This window comes from Salvia splendens, chromosome 9 (assembly GCF_004379255.2).
Source record: "Salvia splendens isolate huo1 chromosome 9, SspV2, whole genome shotgun sequence".
Classification (NCBI taxonomy): Eukaryota; Viridiplantae; Streptophyta; class Magnoliopsida; order Lamiales; family Lamiaceae; genus Salvia; species Salvia splendens.
In genome coordinates this window covers 34604387-34627830 of record NC_056040.1, presented here as the reverse complement: position 1 = coordinate 34627830, position 23444 = coordinate 34604387, and the positions used below count along the sequence as shown (strand labels likewise).

The 23444-nt window shown below is 41.4% G+C and overlaps 1 protein-coding gene across 1 annotated transcript; it reads right to left on the bottom strand.

Moving 5' to 3' along the window:
- Positions 1-18933: 18933 nt before the first annotated feature.
- Positions 18934-21570, bottom strand: LOC121749458. The gene is made up of 2 exons (XM_042144029.1): positions 19882-21570; positions 18934-19827 (listed from the first exon to the last, which is right to left on the bottom strand). The coding sequence occupies exons 1-2, from the start codon at positions 21568-21570 to the stop codon at positions 18934-18936; spliced, it is 2583 nt and encodes an 860-aa protein (XP_041999963.1).
- Positions 21571-23444: the final 1874 nt, after the last annotated feature.

The window sequence follows — 23444 nt, the reverse complement described above, 5'->3', positions numbered from 1 at the left end:
GAAATCATCTACATGGAACATCTTAATGGGTATGTAATAAAGGACAAGAAACACATGATTAGAAGCTTATGAAGACCTTTGTGGTCTTAGGCATGCATCTAAATCAGAGTATATGTGTTTTTATCAAGATTGTCAAATGTTTTGAATTTGACTTGTGCCCTTAACAGTTCTGTAAGCACAAAGACGTTGAAAGTGCATTAAATATGGTATTATTGGTACTCTACGATGATGAAATCTACAAAAGTTGCAAACAACTAAGATTGACATTTGGCGTAGGAAACTGGTTGTCTACCCAATTTAAGATAAAGGATTTAAAAGGAACTAATTACATTCTAAGCATCTAAGTCTTTAAAATTGCTAGAAAGAATGTCGAGATTCTCTTAAGAATCCTATATTTATACATTTCTTGGAACATTTTAGCATTAGAATTTCCATGCAAAGGTTTTTACCTTTCAAGATGGAATTGTCTTGTCTCTAGTCAAGTGTCGTTTGACGTTTAGTAAGAACAAGAATTATGAGACTAGTTTTGGAGATAGATGTCTCATGTATGCTATAATGTGTACTAAGTTTGATATTAATTGTGCTTTTGCAAGTATATATCATATTAACCATGGCAAATGACTTTGATTAAGGTAATGGATATACCATAGTACTTGAGAAAGACTAATCGCTATATTCTAGTTTACCAGTGATTCATGTAATGTCCTTGGGGTTACACTGACTAAGTCTTATGACTAATCAATGATCGAGTAAGTCATCCTCATTATATGTGTTTACCTTAGGAGTATATTCCTAGTAGCTTTGATCGTAAGTTTGAGTATGCCTATGAGTATTTTAATTACTCTAGCAAAGGCTAACTCAATGGACACACGGGCTTATAAAGCTAAGTAATCATATAAAGAGATGAAATTAATTAAAGATCAAGTATGCAGCAAGACATTATGGTGGAAAATATATGATCAGAGAACAACCAATCAGATTTTTTCACAAAAAATGCCTTTGTGGCAACATGTTTCAAATACGACGTGAAATGAATGGTAGTTCGATATATCTAGCTCCAAGACCTGCTTTGTGTATAAGTGGGAGAGTTTTTGGCAGTGGGTATACTCGAAAGCATGTTTTGAGTATAAGTGAGAGATTGTTAGATTTGGTATACTGAAAAGCATGTTTCGAGCAAGTTCGCGCGAATATGATCTTGCTTGTATACGGAAAACTCTACAATCCACTTTTAACCCGATTCAGTATTATTCGAGCAGTTTGCACGAATAGAATAAGTATATTATTACATTGTGTTTGCTTGTGCGTTTATAAGATATTTTATAAACATTTAAATGCATAAGAAGTAAACAAAGCCTAATTCTTTTGCTTAGTAGACTGGTTGTGGGCGTCGTCCACTTTAAGGTAACTACAGTCGGTGCTATGCAATGCTTTGCAAAAGAGAAAGAAGAATTTCACAACCTAGATAGGCTTTGGCTACCTATCGCGAAAGGTTGCAATGTCAGTCCGATTATTTCTAAGCCTTATTGAAATAAGATGATGTAGGTATGGTATAGCACTGAATGGATCTAACAGCAAGACGTGTATTTATACTATCTAATGAAAGACTAAGTCTTGATAAATATCTATTTCTTAATCTACATACGTTAGCATTGAGCATACGGTATTAATTATGCACTACTTCGACTTATCAAATGGTGCGGGTTTTTCGCAACCCAATAATACTGATATATTGGGTAGTGGTAATTAATATCTAGCGGTGCTAGGATTGCTATTATGTTGAATCGTGTGCGAGATGAGTCTCGTTTGATAATATTCTCAAGAGGAGCTTGAACAAGGTTATTATTATTCGAAAACGGGCCAGTTGGAATTTAATTATTCCATGAATAATAAATAAGTGTTTCTTGCTAAATCCACTTTTGGAATTGATAAGATGTTAATTAATTAAGACCATAGCAGACTTTAATTAATTAATGGACATTTATATCTTAAGCACGGGAAATAAATAATAAACAAAATGGAAACCCGGATTACTTGTAATTTCTGATTTGGATGGGGAGGTCAATATTACTTCTGTAGTGGGTGCTCGTAATATTCCAATATAAGCTTGTATTAAATTGTGGGTTCAATTTAATTAGTAAAAAGCTAATTGGGATGAGCCCATATCCAAAACCCTCCATAGATCCCTGACTGGGCCCAATATGAACTTAATATAAATAGGAGAATAAAGGAGACAGAAAATACAATTAATGAAGTAAAAATTTCTTCCACTCCTATACAAAGTAGAGGACCAAAATTTCTCCGTGAGGAATTTCTGTCTTTTTATTCGAGTCCTAGTATTTTGATAAGATCAGCCCACCCTGATATTGAGATACAGTTGGGGAACCAGTCAGAAGATCTGTGGTCTAGTATTGAAGATCATCGTGGAGAAGGCGCGAGCAATCGACGATTCTTTGGATAATCAAATCGGTAACTCTAAACCGTATAATTCATGTTTTAGGATTTATATTCTTTAAGCATGAATTATTTGCGTTCTAGCATGCAATTCTATGTTAACATGTGAATAGATTAATCTCATAATCTGTCAAATAGGTCCTACGTCTGATTTATTTGTTTTGTATAAGTCTTTCGCTGTGCAAGGGGCATCCAAACCCTAACAGAATTTGGATATGGCCTCCTCCTCTTGTGGACGTTATCAAACGAGACTCAGCTCGCGCATGGTTCAATATAATAGCAATCCTAGCACCACTAGATATTATTGTCACAACCGCCCTCACTAAGGATAGTAAAGACGGAGAACTCGTGACTATAGGGAAACGATAAATAACAACATTTAATATGAAAACTCAATTAACTTCAAGAGAAAGTGTTTTAGTCTACAAAATGGTTAAGCAGCGGATAAATGTCTCAAAGTACTTAGTGGCATAAAACTGTATAGATTAATGCGGAAGACTGAAAAAAAAAATAGTTTCAAATAAGGCAGCGGAAAACAAGTGTCAAATGAGAGTCATATGATGACGCCCATGTATGAAGACACGACGCATCAGGGAATTCCTAAAGCTCGACTCAACATCCGCCGCAACATCCCGCTCAACCTGCACATAGGGAAAACATATGCAGGGCTGAGTACTTGGTATACTCAGTGGGCTCATGCCGAAAACGTTTTATAACAGTTATGTCATCCATACCACAGTGAACTCGAGTTTTACATTTAAATAAGAAATATCATTGAGTATCACAAAAACAGTTTCATAGTTTGGCCAGACCATCAATCTCCCCACTTTCTCAACAATCCAACAATCACATCATCTTTCCACAGTGCGACGAAAGTGTGGCCACACTATTCGCCCACGAGACCGGCCGACTAGCAAGGACGGCTCCCGATCCCACCAGTGTACACAGCCTGATAGGGTTTGCGGCCCTTCTCAGACCCGAATTTGTTTCACACATAGCCCTATAGCCTAACGGAGCAAGCTCAAACGAACTAGGCATCAGGCAACAATCTCAACATCAAAACAACCATGGCATGACATAACACTTTAAACCACCCTTATAACTCCAATATCACAATTTTGAAACTTAAAATGAGTTTAGTAAAAGAAAGCCCACCTCGCTTGCTTATACACAATTCACAACTTTATTTTAACCCTTTCTCTTTGTACACACGTACGCACCACAATCCTTGTCAACACCATAACACAATCAGTCTTTCCATCAATACATTTGTCATGCATGCCCTATCGTTCCTTCCATCGTTTTCTTATATTGCCCATCCCAACGTTCACCAATTTAAATGAAAAGAACACTCAAGCATATCTCCGCGTGCAACACATAACCACATCATAGGATACGTTCCTTATTCACATATGTATCATGTAATTCACTCAAACTTGTCATCTAAGTTCATTTCAACAAAACCAGAATTTGGCAGAACAACGCAGTCTTTTTGTAAAAATCATTAAACATCCATCCGACATCATATGACCCTAAAATTTGGTCACCACATAGTAGACACATCAAGGTTTATCCAGTTAAAATTTCACACCAAAATCACATCTTTAGTTCGGTCAAATAAAAAACGAAACGCACTGGACGAGAACATAAATTCTAGCAGGACTACGCAGTTCAATTGAAAAATTCGTTAAAAATTCATCTTTCATCAATTGAGGCTAAAATTTTGACACAACACAGAAGACACCTACAAATTCACTCAGTTAAAAATTTGTGCCAAAATAAAATCGGTTGGTCGGTTAAACACTCGTTGGAACCTATTATCCGAACATCATGGTTTTCATGCTCAACATTTACAAACTAGGGTTTGTCTATCATTCGTCCACACATACCTCTTCATACTTTCAACACATATTCATGCTTTAGAAATGACCTCACAACCATGACCTCATATTTACACATGGCATTCACCGATGAATCATCCACAAACTCACACACACGCATACATACACGCACATACATATACTTTCTCATGCAAACATCCTTCCCAACCGATTAATTTTTAGGTCTACGATTTCTACACTCACTATATGCATGAGGGGATCAAGACACATGGATTCAATGGTAAGAATGAGAAAGATGATTCAAGTATACCTTTCTCTTGCAAAAACAATCGGTAGCAATGACGAATGATGCGATTCTTCGATGAATCTTGAGTTTCCAACTCCAAAATGATGCAAGAACAATAAATTGGTGGAGGATTTGTGGAGAGGGTGAAGAGAGGTAGGGAGGCGTGTGGGAGAGAGGGAGAGGGAGGAAAAACGTGTGAATGGGGGCTAGGGTTAGGGTTCCTCCCTTTTTATATTCTAGGATTAATCCCACACTTAAATAAAATAATTATAATTGTGGAGGAATAAAATAGAGGTCAATGAATAAATCCCACAATTTAAAAGAAAATAGGCGTGCGGAAAAGGGGGCGTGTACTTTAGGGAGTAGCAAGGAGATTATTTAAATCCTCCAATAAAATAGGAATGTGATTTAAATTTGGTAATTTTTTGTAGAAAAAGACTCCCACAAAATAGGTAACAAATAAATTAATTCCCCAAGGAAATTTATAGGTATATGGGGCGAAAATTATAGGCCTTAAAGAAGGAAAGAGTCAAATTCTAATTAAAATAGGATATGGAGGGATTTGACAAAATATGGTTAGATTTAATTAGATTTTAAATTCAAGAAGGAAACTAAACAAGGTACCAATTAAATCTATAAAAATAATTCATCCTCCTAATTAATAGGGGATTTTCAAAAATCTCTAGGGAATAGGGTAAGGGTCAAAAATCATGTAGAATAAATTAGGGATAATTTGGTTTGGATATAATTTGAATAAATAACAATTAATTAAATCCGAAAAAGAAAATATAAATTCCAATAATTTGAAGGGGTCGAAAATTCCAAATAAAATGGCTAGAACAAAAAGCATAATCCCATTTAATTAATTTTCCACATTGAAAAATATAGTACATTATTCCACATAACTCACAACAATTAAAACTCACATCGTTAACTCAAACACATAGAAATTAAATTCCATGAATGAAATTCCAAATCGATAACCACATTAAAGAAAACAAAAGTCGCAATTTCCGGAGTGCTACAATTAATCCCCACTACCCAATATACCAGGATTCTTGGGTTACAAAAAACCCGCACCTATTGTTAAGTCAAAGTAGTGCATAATCAATATCGTATGCCCAATGCTAACGTACATTGATTAAGAAATTAATTATCAAGACCTCGTCTTTCAGTAGATAGCATAAAGACTCGTATTGCCGTTAGATCCAATTCTGTGCTATACCACACCAATGTCATCTTATTTCAGTAAGGCTTAGAAATATTCGTACTGACATTGCAACCTTTCACGATAGGTAGTCTAGGCCTATCTAGGTTGTGAAATTCTTATTTTTCTTTGTTCAGAACTGACCGTGTTACCTTAAAGTGGACGACGCCCACAACCGGTCTACTAAAACAAAGACCTAGACTTTGTTACGTTGCTTATACATTTAAATATGCTATAAACATCAATTAAATGTAAAACATAACAACATTATGACAAAATTAATCTGTTGCATTCATTGGAAAATAAAATATAGAGGTTACAATATTCAATCACTCGAAAGGTGATTTCTAGTATACAAACTGTAACAATCTCCCACTTATACTCAAATTAGCTTTCGAGTATACAAAATAAATGTGCACACGTCCAATTCTCCCACTCATACTGAAAGCGAGTTGAGGTCTTGAATGAGTCGAAGTCTCATCCCTTCAACATGGCGTTCGAACAGTTTCACCGCTAATGCCTTTGTAAAAGGATCTGCCAGGTTGTTCTCTGACGCAATCTTGACCAGTTGTATGTCTCCTCTCTGCACTATATCTCTAATGATATGATACTTTCTCTCTATGTGTTTGCTTGCTTTGTGAGCCCTTGGTTCTTTCCAGTTTGCCACAGCACCAGAATTGTCACAATTAATAGTGATGCTCTTGGGCAGATTCGTAACTACACCTAAATCCATAAGGAAGTTCTTGAACCATACTGCCTCTTTTGCAACCTCCGAAGTGGCCACATACTCGGCTTCCATGGTCGAGTCCGCGATGCATTTCTACTTCACACTCTTCCAAATTATGGCTCCACCTCCTAAGGTGAACACATATCCAGAAGTAGATTTTCTTGAGTCCAAATCAGATTGAAAATCTGAGTCAGTATATCCCAAAGGACAGAGCTCAGCTGCATTGTAAACTAGAGCATAGTCCTTAGTCCGTTTAAGGTACTTGAATTTGTTCTTTACGGCAATCCAATGTCCTTGGTCGGATTCGACTGATATATTGCCACCATGCCAACAACAAAGCAAATATCTGGCCTTATACAAAGCATAACATACATGAGACTTCCAACTGCCGAAGCATATGGAATCCTTCTCATCTCAGATGGCGTTTTGGGACACATCTCTTGAGATAGATGGATGCCATGTCTAAAAGGTAAGAAACCTTTCTTGGCATCTTGCATGCTAAAGCGACTAAATACAGTATTGATGTAAGGTTCTTGAGATAAGCACAACATCCTCTTTTCACGATTCCTAAGAACTTTGATCCCGAGGTTGTGTTCCGCGTCTCCCATATCCTTTATCTCGAACTGGTTCGACAACCAAGTTCGTACTGATGACAACATCTTTTTATTGTTTCGAATTAGAAGAATGTCATCTACATATAAAACTAAGAACACAATATTCCCCTTTTCAACCTTCTTATAAACCCAGCTTTCATTTGGGCATTTTCGAATTTAAACTTATAAATAGTATGATCGAAACACTGGTTTCATGATCTAGATGCTTGCTTGAGGCCATAAATGGCCTTCTTAAGCTTCCAAACCATGTGTTCCTTGCCCTTCACGGCATATCCTTCGGGTTGTTCCATGTAGATGGTATCCTCAAGACTCTCATTGAAGAACGCAGTCTTAACGTCCATCTGCCATACGTCCCAATCCATGTAAGCTGCAATAGACAATAGTATCCGGATTGATTTGAGCATGGCCACCGGGGAGAAGGTCACATCGTAATCGATACATTCCCTTTAGGTATACCCCTTGGCCACTAGTATTGCCTTAAAGACTTTAACTCATCCATCGGGTCCACGTTTACGTTTGTATATCCTCTTGCTCCCAACGGCAGTATAGCCTTCGGGTAGGATGGAAAAATCATAGACGTCTTTGTTTATCATAGATTGTAGTTCTGAATCCATTGCTTTCACTCATTCGCAATGATCGACATATGCCTGCGCCTCTACAAAGTTTCAGGAATCTAATACATTGTTGTCCGAGGAGTGATTCATAGATTCCCTCAAACAAATGTATCTATCGGGCTGTTGAGAGACCCTCCCACTGCGGCGCGTCACTACAATACTTGGAGTTGAAGTTGAAATTTAGGGAATTGTTTGTACACTAGGTACGGGTTCTTGGTTAATGGAACTTGTGACACAAGTTAGCTCGTCCTTGATCCCAGCTTAGTTGGATCCTTTTCCAATACATGAGCCGGGCAACCCCAAATCTTGAGATGTGCTAGATTGGGTTTGCGCCCAGTCCACAACTCATAAGGAGTAGTAGGCACGGATTTTAATGGTAAGTTGTCTAAAATATGACTTGTAGAAACCAAGGTATGCCCCCAAAATGAAATAGGTAGCCGTGCAAAACTCATCGTCGACCTGACCATGTTCAACAAGGTCCTATTCCTTCTTTCAGCCCAGCCGTTCTGCTCTGGCATGCCCGGCGCGGTCAGTTGGGATTCTATTCCCGCCGCCGATAAGTAGTCCAAAAACTCGGCACTGAGGTATTAGCATCCGCGATCAGATCGCAGGCTTTTGATACTCTTTCCATGATACGTCTCCACATGTGCCTTAAACTCTTTGAATGAGCTCAAGTACTTCCTTGGCCCTATAGTCCTTAGCCTTAAAAGACCTCTTGGTCATCTTGCCTTCTAAGCATGATTCACACTTTTGAAAATGTTCCTTCTCTAGACCTTTAATAAGGTCTTGTTCCACAAGAGAATGGATCCACTTTTCATTGGCCTGACCAAGTCTAAGGTGCAATAAGTACGTTTCGTTCATTGAACTTGAAGGTGCTTTTCTTTTCTTTGAAATTTTCGATATTGTATTGAGTTCTGATTTGCGATTATTAAACTGTGTAGATGTGATTGTGTACAGATTCTTTTCCATGATACCACGACAGATATAATAACCATCTTTCTTAATAACGCAATTGTCATTAAAATAAATCAAATATCCATAAAAACCTAATTTAGAAACTGAAATTAAATTTCTTCTAGAAGAAGGTGTCAACAAAACATTTTTCAAAATCAAAAATTGATCACTACTAAAACGCAAATAAACGTCTCCCACTGCAACGGCCGCCACTTTTTTAGCGTCGCCCAGCTGGACTTCGATGTCACGATCATATAGCCATCTTGTCACCTGCATTAAGTCAGGATCAAAACAAATATGATCAGTGGCTCCTGTGTCTATAACCCAAGTATGAGTTGATGTCGAAGTCAAACATGACTCGACCACTACAGCTTGGTGCATACCTGTAGCCTTGCCCTTTTTAGGACAATCTGGCTTCCAATGCTCTTCTCTCTACACTTGAAACATTTCACCGAAAGCTTCTTGTTAGCCTTCTTCTTCTTCTTCTTCTTCTTCTTCTTCTTCTTCTTCTTCTTCTTCTTCTTCTTCTTCTTCTTCTTCTTCTTCTTCTTCTTCTTCTTCTTCTTCTTCTTTCCTTTAGCAATCTTAACCGCAACAGGGTTCGGTGTCCGCTTCTTTCCTGCGTCAGGCTTAGAGCCAGAGGAATGAGGTGCCAAACTCAGCATAGCTACCTTAGCTTGAACCATAAGGTCCTCCGCCGACAGAAGTTCAGTCAACAACTCTGCCAAGGTGTAATTCCTTTTTGTTCATCTTGAAGTTGAGCTTGAACTGCTAGAAGCTAGGGGGAAGACTCTGAAGGATAATTGTTACTTGGGACTCGATCGTCCCTCTCAAAACCTCAATTTGATTGAGGTGGCCCATCATCTCGAGGACATGGTCCCACACAGACGTGCCTTCCTTCATTGTCTTTGTCATGATACTTCGAAAGGCTTGATACTTAGTCGTTCGATTCTGAGTACCAAAAAGATTTGTTAGATTTTGCATAATCTCGATGGCAGTTGCCATAGCAGAATGCTAATGCTTGAGCACTGAAGACATAGAAGCCAACATGTAGCACTTAGCCATCTCATTCGCCTTATGCCACCATCTATGCGCATCTCTATCTCCTGTCGCGGCATTAGCCGCCGACACTGGAGGTCGTGGGGTAGTGAGCACAAAACTGTACTCTTCCGCTGCGAGAACGATGTCCAAATTTTGTTTCCATTCTATGTAATTTTAGCTCTTGAGTTTGTTTTCTTTAATATTTGCAGAAAGAGGATTGAATGACATCTTGATGATTTTAGTTAGCACTGCAAAACAGAGTATTTACTATTTGTCATAAACTTATGTAAGAATTTTGAGTAGATTAACCATAAAAACTTTTCAAAACATTACAACTGTAAAATTAAAATTTTGTACCCTCCATAAGAGGTCAATATGCATTAAAATTTTACAATTTTACTTGTCACAACACCGACGAATAGTCCAGAGACCACATAATGACATGGCCGCCTAATGTTGCCTAAGCAAGACCACCTGATTTAGCATTACAGTATCCTATTTCTACAACACACTTCCATAACAATGTTCATGTGCTGCTAATAAAATCAAGCTATCTCATAAATTCTGTTTGAACTCCTGAATCTCGTAGTTTCTTAGGATTATTGTCCCCACATAATAGGTGGCGATAATATTAGAAACCACATTCTAGTTCATACTATTTATATTTGAGAAGTTTGCCCTCATGAACTTACTATTTCATGGGATTATTGTCTCCACATAATGGGTGACCATAATATTAGAAATTAGCTTCACAAATTGCAGCCCAATCGATGGAGACCATATACAAACATTGAGTTCGAAATTATAGCTTAGATATTTGAGTTATGATTTTTCTTTAATTATCCTTAGCCTTAAGGCAAATAAAGGCTTAATTAAATTCTATTGACATTTAATTGACTTGATAATTAAATCTTTCATTATCTTTTAGTATCTTACTTTAGGAACTTAATTGTTCTAGAATTTAATTCTTATTCATGTCTACCATAATATATTACTAAAATAAATAGATTATTTAAATCTTAATTACACATGAAAAATTAAATTCATATTATTTCCATGTTCAAGATAAGGAAGAGAAATTATATTATTTAATGTATTCCTACATATCAATCCTTATTAGGATTCTAGATATATAATAATTAGGAAACTATTAAATTATTCTGGTTCATATCATCTAGGAATCAAAATAATATTATTTATTTCCATATATATAGTCAATTATTCAAATATTCCTAAAATCTAGGGAAATCTTTCCAAAATATTTTATTTCCATTAAATAATAATATTTTAATGATATCTATTAATTAATGAATTAAATAATTATTAAAATAATCCATCATCGATATCTCATCGCACGAGGTTTGTACGAACGATGAACGGTGAAATATTCCGACGAGTTCGTCGTCGGAAAACTGACGAGCCAGCCGCCCGCACGTCTCGGCCGGCAGCTTGCGCACGCGTCGCTGCTGCCCTCGGCCATGCACGGCGGCCTCCCGGAGCCGGCAATCTTCGACCGGCAGCTCGCGACACCGCGCGATTGCCGCCAGCCTCCCGCCCCCGCTGCTGTCGTCGCACCTGGCGGCGCGGCTCCCACTCATTCGGCCTGCAGCCGCGCTGGCGCGCGACAGCCTTGCCGTCGCTGGAGTAGACGCCGGTGATTGCTTCCTCTTTGGGTTAGGGTTATCACGGTAGTTCAGCCACCACTGCTCTCGGACGAGCAGCGACTCCGCCGTGGACCATTCGCCGTAGACCATGGCGTGGGATGCGCTTGGGCGGTGCAGTCTCATCCGGCGGCGGGCACGAGCCCATACTCGTCTGCGCGTAGCCCCGTGATTCTTAGCCCTCGACTCCCACTCAATTTGACGCCCTTCTTCGATCGCGCGTGGTGCGATCTGTCTCGGCACTAGCGCCGAAGTATCACACGTCTCGTATGATCAAAAATTCAAGTTCTTTGATTCGATAGTTCTTGAGTTCATCATGCATAAAATATAAACAAAAACACCAAGAACATGCTTCGCAATCAAATAACACATGCATACATGAATTTCACGAAATTTAAATCCAAATAAACAGAGCCAAAGACTGTCTCTGATACTAAGTGTAGGGGTTTGTAGCGGAAGCGTGCGTTCTAACGGATCACATAAAATTCTGATCTATTTAGCAGATTATTTAGACAAATTCTATTCGCATAATTTTCACATGTATCATTCTCATAACTTGAATTTAAACATGCTTTAGCACAAATAATACCTAAAACATGCTTGCTACGAAGTTAGACAATTTACCTCGTTGATTCACTGAAGAATCGAAGATGGCTCGCGTCTTTTTCTACGTGAAGATCTTGAGTACTAAACCACGGATCTTTTGACTGGTTCCCGGACTGTAATCTGATATCAGTGTGGGCTGATCTCACCAGAATACTAGGACTTAAATAAAGAAGACAGAAATCCCTCACAGAAGAGGAGAAGAAATCGTCCCCTTTGTGAGATGAGAGAGGGACGAAATTTTGATGGAAAATACAAGTGTGTTTTCTGTCTCCTTTATTCTCCTATTTATATTTAGTCACATATTAAGCCCAGTCAGGGATATATGGAAAAATTTGGATATGACATCCCCTAATTAGCTTTTTATTAAATTGAACCCACAATTTAATATAAGCTTATATTGGAATATTACGAGCAGCCACTACAAAAGTAATATTGCACTGCCCATCCAAATCCAAAATTACGAGTATTCCGGGTTTCCATGTGTTTGTCATTAATTTCCCGCGCTTAAGATAGAAACGTCCATTAATTAATTAATGTCTGCTATGGACTTAATTAATTATCATATTATTAACTCTAAGAGTGGACTTAGCAAGAAACACTTATTTATTATTCATAGAGTAATCAAACTCCAACTAGCTAGGTTCCGAATAATAAAACCTTGTTTCGAGCTCCTCTTGTGGACGTTATCAAACGAGACTCACCTCGCGCACGATTCAATATAATAGCAATCCGAGCACCGCTAGATATTAATCACCACTACCCAATATACCAGGATTCTTGGGTTACGAAAAACCCGCACCTATTGGTAAGTCAAAGTAGTGCATAATCAATATCGTATGCTCAATGCTAACGTACATTGATTAAGAAATTAATCATCAAGACCTCGTCTTTCAGTAGATAGCATAAAGACTCGTCTTGCCGTTACATCCAATTCAGTGCTATACCACACCAATGTCATCTTATTTCAGTAAGGCTTAGAAATATTCGGACTGACATTGCAACCTTTCACGATAGGTAGTCTAGGCCTATCTAGGTTGTGAAATTCTTATTTTTCTTTGTTCAGAACTGACCGTGTTACCTTAAAGTGGACGACGCCCACAACCGGTCTACTAAAATAAAGACTTAGACTTTGTTACGTTGCTTATACATTTAAATATGCTATAAACATCCATTAAAAGTAAAACATAACAACATTATGACAAAATTAATCTGTTGCATTGATTGGAAAATAAAATATAGAGTTTTACAACATTCAATCACTCGAAACGTGATTTCTAATATACAAACTCTAACACAAGCCACACATGCCGCAGACATCATTGGTTGCTATATGCCTCCTCCTCCTTTCTTCATTAACTAGCACACCATTTTTCAAGAAAAGCCAAAAGAAAGTCTTAATTCGTTGTGGCCCATACCAATTCCAAATTCTCGTCCACGGTTAGTAACTTACTGATTCATGCACTCTCGCTAGACTGTCATATGCGGTTTTAACTGTGAAGTTTCATGTCGACGAAGGTCCCCAAAAAGCTACACCATCTTCTTCCATTGCGCTTGTAGGTGCGGTAGCAGCAATAATATTAGCTACCTCGAATGGAATAAATTGGTCAAACATATCCCACGCCCAGCCTGAGCTATCAACGAAAAAATCCATTGTCTTGTACATTAGATAATCGGGTATGACACTCACTGCCACTTCTGAGAGAGAACTTCTCATGTTCGCCACCCAACGATGAATCCAAAACATAACTTTTTTGCCTGATCATATTGCCCACATAACATTTCTCCACGTATCAGGCCAAGTGTTGCAAATTAAACGCCAAAGAGGAGTACATACACTGGAAGCTATAGGGTCAAAACCTGAATGAGGATCAAATTTATACTTAGAACAAAGAATGCTCCCCCATAAAGAGTTTGTGTTGTTGAACATCTCCCAACAAACCTTCATACCAAAAGCATTATTCACCAAATGAAGACTTCTCAATCCTAACCCACCTTCTTCTATTGGGCAGGTCACCGCATTCCATGCCACCAAGCTCATACGATTTTTGTCTTCAGTTTTACCCCACACAAAACCTCAGATCACTTTCTCCATATCATCACATGTGCCTATTGGGATTTTTGTTGTCTGCATAGCATAAATGGGCATTGTACTCACCACTGATTGAGCTAAGATGATCCTCCCTGCTAACGACATTCTACCGACTGTCCAATTCGCTATTTTTCCATTCGTTTTATCAACAATGTCAGCATATGTATTCTTATCCACCCTCCTATGCAATAAGGGGACTCCTAAGTAAGCTCTCCACTTCACGCACTCCCAACAACTCTTTCAAGTTTCTCCGAGTTGCATTTTTCACATTTTTAGAGAAGGATATGATAGTCTTTGTAGTACTAACTTTCATACATGAGCTTGTGCAAAACTCATCCAATACATGTGCAAAATTTAAGAGGGCCATTCTTACAAAATTTGAAAGGTTTCCAGTCTTCTGCTTCAACTGATTTTGCAATTCCATGGGCTAGTCGTTCCATACAAAGAACAAAAAGATAAGGAGAGAGCAGGAAACCTTGCCTTAAACCTCGAGATGGTGTGAAAGAATCTGTCATATCCCATTCTACATAATTTGCATAGTGCTTATTGAAACACAAGTCATAATCACATCAATGAGAGCTTCCGATAGACCAACTTCATTTATAGTATCATACAAAAATGCCCAACTTACTCGGTCATACGTTTTTTCCAAGTCAACTTTTAAAGCCATCACTCCATGCTTTCCCTTCATAGATAGCATAGAATGAATTGCCTCTTGTGCAATCACGATATTGTCTGTTATATGTCTCCCAGCCACAAAGCTCGATCGTGTGGGTCCTATAATAACAGACATAAGCTTCTTCAATCTGGTAGCTAAAGTTTTCTTGACCAACTTGTACACAACATTGCACAAAGAAATGGGCCTAAATTGAGAGAGCGACTTTGATACCTCAGTTTTAGGAATAAGACAAATAATAGTTTGATTCATCCTTGCATTCACATCGCCTCCCTCTAAAATTTGGATTACCTCAGCACTGATATATCACCACCTACAATTTCCCAGTGCTTTTTCTTATTTCGGCGGCTGTATATAGGGGTGGGAAATTATACCGAAATACCGTAATACCGGACTTACCGTACCGGAAAAATACCGAAAATACCGATTTTTCGGTATACCGCAGTTTCCGGTACGGTATGATACCGTACCGCAGTGTTTCGGTACGGTAACGGTATCAATTTTTCTATACCGCAGTATACCGCGGTATACCGAATCCACGGTATACCGGTATACCGTGGTATACCGAATATTCGATATATACCGAAGATTTGATATACCGTGGTATACCGGTATACCGATAGATTATTATTATATATATATATATATATATTAATATTAAATATGTTGTAATATATATATTACATTTATATATATTATATTAAAAAAATTTAATACATCAATTAATACAATAAAATTAAACATTCAAATGATAATTTATTCAAACAAATTCAAAATTAACCTGAATTATTTTTTTATCAACTCATCCTATTAAATATAATAAACACAATAGCACATAACACCGAAAGAAGATTGGAAATACGATATCGGGAATATGTTTCAACAGAGCACATTTGAAAGAATTTGTATTAACTCACACCATTTAGTATATGATTCTTTGTGTAATGTCATATTCCAAATATACAAGGTAATTAAAAATTTTGTTTTATTCTTCGTCCCACTTCATAAAATGTCAATTAAAAATATGTGCAGCTGAAAATGAATCAAATCGTTTAATTAGTGTTTAATTCATTGTATGTTATCTTATTTTATATACTACTTAAATTGAAGGATGAATAAATAGGATACTGATCAGTCATTCTTAATTCTTAAAGAGAAATAAATGTCCAATTTAAATTACTAACTAGTGTCACGCCCGTGCGATGCACGGGTCATTTTAATTTCTTCATATTTATTTCATTTTGCGAAATAAAAGTTGTGAAATGATAAACAAAAGAATATTCGACATCCTCTTACTTTGGATTATACTTTTTCAATCACATTAACCCCACATAGACACAAGAGTGTGTTTAAATGCTACATTTTCTTAAAAATGTCAATACGATCACATTAAAATTTCAACACATATTTGTGTTGACATTTTAATAAACTGTCTTGACATTTAAATATCAGACTTAAAATTAAAAAGCATTTTAAATCTGTGAAAATATGAATTAACCGTTGAGTTATAACTGTAGGAGCAAGTTTACGTTGCAATAATTTAATATTGCACTGGTGAGACACTTTCTAGTCGAGATTCATTTCATTGCAATATAGCGACCCTATACACTAAAAACCCAAACCTTGAAACCTAAATCCTAAACCCTTAACTTTAAAATATACTCATCATAACCAACAAATGAGCCAAATTTTGATATATGTTGAATTTTAGTATTTTCACATTAAAAAAAATATTATTTGCTAGTATTTTAAAATTTTATTCAAATCAAAGGAAGACCGTGCCTTGTTAATATTTTTGAGAATTTGTATGCTTGTTTATAATGATAGATTGAAATTAAAGTCTAGGGGGAAAAAATTGAATCTTTATTTCATTACACTTGTAAATCTATTTGGAGATTTTATTTATAAGACCAATTATTACTACTATTGGTCTAAATAGCCAAAAATAATCAATAAGTACCTTCATTTTATCATTAACCACGATTATGGGATAAAATTCTGAATATATGTAATCAAAATAATCCATAAATATATATTAAAAGATACTTAAAGATCAACATCATCGGCAACAACAAATATAATATGATACTTGATAACATGCTAACCAAAATATAAAATTGAATATAGTGATGGATGAATTACCGATAGTAAAAAATAATGAACAATCGAGAAACCAATTAGTAAATGAACAAATCAAGAAACCAATTATTTTTCGGTATACCGTTACCGTTACCATACCGTTATTACGGTATACCGTACCGTGTTTCGGTATACCGTAATAACGGTATGGTAACGGTATCAAAAAATATCATACCGAATTTCCGGTATACCGGAATTTCGGTATACCGAAAATTCGGTACGGTATCGGTATTGAATTTTGTCATACCGTACTTTCCGGTACGGTATGCGGTATGGCACGGTCGGTACGGTATACCGTACCGACCCACCCTTAGCTGTATACCCTCCAGGCCTTGACCGTATCAATTGCCCCGGTCGCCAAAACAGCCTTGTCCTCAAGGCTGAAGAAAGGGAACTGTCCTCTGACATCCGCCGTGTCCATCCATGTTGCCTCGTCCTCCCCTAGTCCGACCCAACCAATGAGGACTTTTTCAACGTCCTCGCCCTCCCGTCGCTCAGTCCTCCTTGCCAGTACCTTGTCTGGCAGGACCGGTGGGTCGGCACTGACCAGGCCATCGGGAAGGTTGGCCTCCACCGGTTCGTCCCCAATGGCACGTTTGAGTAGCGAGACGTGGAACACCGGGTGGATGCGGGCCGAGTCGAGAAGCTGCAGCCGATACGCCGTCGACCCAATGCGCACCTCGACCCTAAAGGGGCCAAAAAATCGCGGGGCCAATTTCCTGCTACCGGCCGCGAATAGTGTTGATTGGCGGTGAGGCCGGAACTTCAAGTAGACCATATCACCTACGCTGAACTCGACGTCCTGGCGTTGCTTGTTTGCAGAGGCGGTCATGCGATCCTGGGCGCTTCTCAAGTGGAGGCGAAGCAATTTCATAACCTCGTCGCGGGAGTGGAGCGTATCCAACACGGACTGTGCCCGAACCTCTCCCGGAAGGAATGCGTGTAGGGTGGGGGGGTCGGCCGTACACCACCTCGAACGGTGTCATGCCCGAGGCTGAGTGGATGCTAGTGTTGTAGCAGTACTCCGCCCATGCCAGCCACTTGTTCCACTGCTTGGGCCGCTCTGACGAAAAACAACGCAGATATGTCTGCAAGCACCGGTTGAGCACCTCTGTCTGGCCGTCAGTTTCGGGATGGTAGGCGGAGCTCATTTTGAGCGTGGTGCCTGTGGAGCGAAATAACTCTTTCCAGAAGGAGCTGAGGAAGATAGGATCGCGATCTGACACAATTGAACGAGGGATCCCGTGGAGACGCACTACCTCATTAGTGAAAGCCTCCGTAACCTATCGGGCTTTGAAAGGGTGGCGCAGGCCGATGAAGTGGGCGTTTTTGGAAAGGCGGTCGATGATGACAAAAATACAGTCCAGTCCCCCCGCTTTCGGCAGCCCCGAGACGAAGTCCATGCTGATATCTTCCCAAATTTGGTCTGGAATCGGCAGGGGCTATAGGAGACCGGCCGGTGACTTGGTGTCGGTCTTATGACGCTGGCACGTTGCGCATGCAGCGATAAAATTGGTGACCTGTTTCATCATCCCGGGCCAATAGACATTTGAGGCGATCCGGCGATACGTGCGGTAGGCCCCTGAGTGGCCTCCTGTGGGTGTGATATGGAACTCGGCGAGCAATTTTGGAACCCACGGTGAACGGGGGGGAACGACGATCCTCCCTTTGCAGAACAATGTTCCATGAACAAGCTCGTAATGAGGGGAGCTTGGCTGGCCTGCCTCCAAAGCGGCCTTGATCTTGGCGAGGGCTGGGTCGGCAGATAGGGTCGCCTGGACCGAGGACCAATCCGGCCAAGATGGAACCGAGATTGCCGAAAGTTCTGGTGCTTCCTCGTCGCGGCGGGATAGGGCGTCGGCGGCCCGATTCAGCTTCCCTTCTTTGTAAACGATGGAGAAATCGTAGCCTAATAGTTTGGCCGCCCAATTTTGTTGTGCTGGGGTGGCTAAGGGGTGGGCTAGGAGCTGGCGTAGGCTCCGCTGATCCGTGTGGACGACGAAACAACGACCCAGCAAGTAGGGGCGCTAGTGATGGATTGCTAGGACGAGGGCCATGAGTTCCTTCTCGTAGGCCGACTTGGCTAACCATCGAGAGGATAATGTCTTGCTAAAATAGGCCACCGGCTGGCGGTCCTGCATCAGTACGGCCCCGATGCCCCTCCCCGATGCGTCGCATTCTATCACAAACTCCTTAGTGAAGTCCGGCATCTTGAGCAGGGGGGCAGACGTCAAGGCCGATTTGAGGGCTTCGAAGACGGCGGCTGCGGCCGGTGTCCAATTCCATGCGACCTTCGGAGGCGGTGTGGGCTGCTTCTTTAGGAGCTCCGTTAGTGGGGCCGCGATTTTGCTGTAATCCTTGATAAATCGGCGATAATATCCTGTCAGACCGAGGAACCCGCGGATACTCTTCAGCGATGTTGGTGTCGGCCAGCGGAGGACGGCCGAGACTTTGGCCGGGTCCATTTTAACCCCCTCGAAAGACATAATGTGGCCGAGGTACTCGACGCTAGCCCGACCCAGGAGACACTTCTTCGCGTTGACGACAAGGGCGTGCGCGTTTAAGGCCTCGAAAACTTGGCGGAGGTGGCGCATATGGTCTGCCCAAGTCGCGCTGTAGACAAGAATGTCGTCGAAAAACACCAACACGAACTTCCGAAGGGCTAGTCGGAAAATGTCGTTCATCAGGCTCTGGAAGGTGGCTGGGGCGTTGGTGAGGCCGAACGGCATGACGAGGAACTCGTAATGACCGGAGTGGGTTCTAAAAGCCGTCTTCGAGACGTCGTCGTTTGCCACCTGGATCTGGTGGTACCCTGCCTTTAAAACGATCTTGCTAAACCACTTGGCCCCATGCAACTCGTCAAGTAGCTCTTGGATCACCGGAATTGGGTATTTGTCCGGGACCGTCCGTTTGTTGAGTTCCTTGTAGTCCACACAAAATCACCACGATCCGTCCTTTTTCCGAACAAGGAGCACCGGGCTCGAGAAGGGGCTGGTGCTGGGCTGAATCACTCCGGAACTCAGCATCTCGACCACGAGTTTCTCCATCTCATCCTTCTGTAAGTGATTGTACCGATAGGGCCGCACTGAAACGGGGTTGGTGCCTGGAATGAGGGGTATCCTATGGTCAGTGCGGCGGCGTGGGGGCAGACCGACGGCGTCCCGCGTGATTGCCGGAAACTCCCCGATCAGTCCGAGCAGTTGCGACCTGGCCGACGGGGACAGGGCCGAATCCATCTCAAAGGGTTCGGCCGTGGCGGCTTGCTCCATAGCGCAGAGGACCCAGCAGTAGTCTCCCTCCTTAAGGCAGCGGAGGTCCCGGGTGGAGCACGCTCTGCGCATGAGAGACGGGTCGCCTTTGAGAGATACTGGTCGGCCGTGTACCCTGAAGTCCATAGAAGACCGTTGCCAATTTGCCATGACATAGCCGAGTGACGCTAGCCATGCGACACCTAGAATGACATCAATGTTCCGGAGGGGAAAAACGTAGCAAGACACCACAAACTCCTCATTTAACAACTTCAGCGGCACGTCGTGGCAGATCCCTGATGCGCGACGCGTGGAGCCGTCACCTAATACCACCGAGTAGGGTGAGGTAGGCATAATTGATAGCTCGAGCCGCAGGGCGCATTGATCGGAAATAAAACAGTAATTTGCCCCGCTATCGACCATCACCTTAACGGAATGAGAGGCGATTGCTCCAAAAAGTTTCATTGTGTTTGCCGTGTCGAGACCGTTTAGGGACAATGCCGACAGCTGTGGCTCAACCCCGGTTTCCACCACCTCAGCGTCGTCGGGCTTGGAATCAGCGGCCGAATAGTCATTGTCATCGCAAATCATGACGTTGAGAGTCCTGGGGGGGCATCGGTGGGCTGGCCCAAACTTTAAGCCGCACTTGACACAGGTCCCTGCTGCGATATGCCGCCTATATTCCTCCGGCGACACGTTCCGAAAACGTTTGGAGATTGGCTTCGACGAGGCTGTTGAGTACGAGGGGTTTGGAGAATACCCTTTCGTGGCTGACCGAGTTGCGTGGCTCTGGTAGGAGTGCGTCTGGACCGTGGCTTGGGAGGGGGCAGGCCGCTGAGGTTGGGCCGATGCCATGATGTCGAGGTCTAGAGCCATTTCGACCGCGTCTTCATAGGTCGTGATTTTGGCGGCCTTCACTTGTAGCCGCACCTCGGGTCGGAGGGCAGCCATGAAAAAGCCCAGGTATTGCTGGCACGAGATGTCCGGTACCTGTGCAAGGCGCGCCTCGAAGGCCGCCACAAATTCCGCCAGCGACCCGGTGTGTCTGACCGCCGCGAATGCTTCATATTCGTTCAGGGCCCCGGTGCCCCCGAAATGCTTCATCAGCTCTCTTGCGAACCGAGCCCATGGCAGATCCGGGACTCGGTGTCGCAGCAATTGGTACCACGGCAGGGCCTCTCCTGCCAGTGCCACCATCGCCAAGCCCACCCGATTCTCGGGAGTGGTCCCGAAGATCAGAAAATACTGCTCAGCCCGTGCTAGCCAAGCGAGGGCATCCGAGCCATCCAATGTGGGCATGGGCGATACCGAGGCGGCCCCGGCCACCGCTGTTTTTGAGGCATGGTTCGCTGAAGTGGAACCATCCTCGGGGTTGGATGCATCGTTCAGTTTCAGGGACGCGAAACCTGCTCGCATCTCCAGGAGCATGGCCGTGAGTTCGGAACGGACCTCGGCTACCTGGTCCTCCGTGTGGCGGAACTGAGTGTTGAGTTCCTTGACAGCCGCGTCCAATGAGAGATTGCTCTGACGCAGATCCCCGGTCGCCTTCTCCAATTCCTCCAGTCGTGAGTCCGCCCTTGAGTTAACCCACGTTCACCGCACCAATTGATAGGAGTGAAGACGAGGGGAGGGGTAGGGAGCACGAGGTGTGCACGGAAGTACGATATGTAAAACGTAAGGCTAGTAATGAATGGAATTCGATCACTTGTATTGCAAGAACGATAGTAGCGAACACTCCTCCGCAGAGGCCTACGACAATGTCGTGCAATTACAATGAAAATAGGGAATGCAGAACTGCTGCTGATGCTGGGCCGAGTCCTCAGCTGACTTCTTCAGACTCCCGCGCCTGCTTCCTTCTTTTCTTTGCCGCCCTCAACCGTCTCCCTCTTATTTCGGCGGCTGTATACCCTCCAGGCCTTGAGCGTATCAGTTGATTCCGATGCTGATAATCAGCATGAAACTGATGAAAAGTTAATCTCTAAGCTCTCATCTGAAGGAAATACATGTCTCTTTTATGAGAGTGCAATACAAGAGCTAGATTACAACTCTCTCAATGAAGTGCAAGTAAGTTATATTGTTTTTCTTCTTTCTCTTATTTCTTATTTGTGTAGTTTTCTGTTTGAGCTGAGATATCCGTCTAAATTGGTTGGGCTTCATATTCTGTTTTTTCAGTTTGAAATATCAACATGACTAAGCTCAGATCTAGAAATTAACGAACAATCTCTTGGGTAACAAAATGCAGGCATCGAACACCCAAGTTGAGACATCTTTGGATTATCAAAGTAGACATGATGACTTGAACATGCCCGAGGTCCAAGAGCTTGATCACTACGTCAACTCTCCATCAAGTCCTAAAATTGTTAACATTCTGCAAAGTGCTATGGAGACAAATAGTTATCGTTGTCATTTGCAGACAGAGGAGGAAAAGTTGATGAGATTAATGAAATTGATGAAGGGCTTTTGTGTGAGTTAGATAACATGGGGGATTTTAGTATCACAAAGTTGCGATCTGGCACGAGTGAGTTTGAAAAGCGTGTAGAATCTGTTGGGGAAGAAAATTCATCTTCAACGCAGCATGAGGTGAACATAATGGAACATGTTCCGCTTCCATGGGAATTGAGGTAGCATATTGATGTGTATGAACAGGATGGAGAATTTACTTCAGAGATGCAAGCAAGAAGAGCTGAAAATATCGAGGTCTCAAAGGTCAACGAAAATGACCCTGATTCTCCTCATCAAGAAACATCCGACGATGACACACCGCGCACAGAAAATGAATTCCTGTCCGCTATTTCGTCTGTGAATGACAATCACGAAGATGCTGTTTTGGGATACAAGAAATGGAAGTGCAGTCTGTACAAAATGTCTGTGTTGTTGCCACCAAGGCTGAATTGGCATCTGTAGGAACTCAAAGCATGGTGGAAGTTGCTGAGGTGCCACTGTCAAGGTGAACTTAATACAGATGCCACTTCTAGCATTCCTGAAATTGAAGCTAGTTAAATCGAAAATATTGATCTAACCTTAAAACAAACCAGCTCTAACAATCGTGTTGTTTTGGATCCACCCCAAGATGAGATTCAGAATCATGAAGATAGTGTTTCTGCAATACCTGTGTCTGAAGCGCTATCTGTAGATGATGTTGATGCTGCTCTTACGCGGCTGAATCCACGTCTATGGAAACCAAGGTCATGGTTGGAGCTGCTGAAGTATCCAGCACTGAGATGACGGAAACCAAAGCTAGTACAGGCGAAGATACTGAAATGGCATTTAAGCAACTGAGTTCTGTCGTT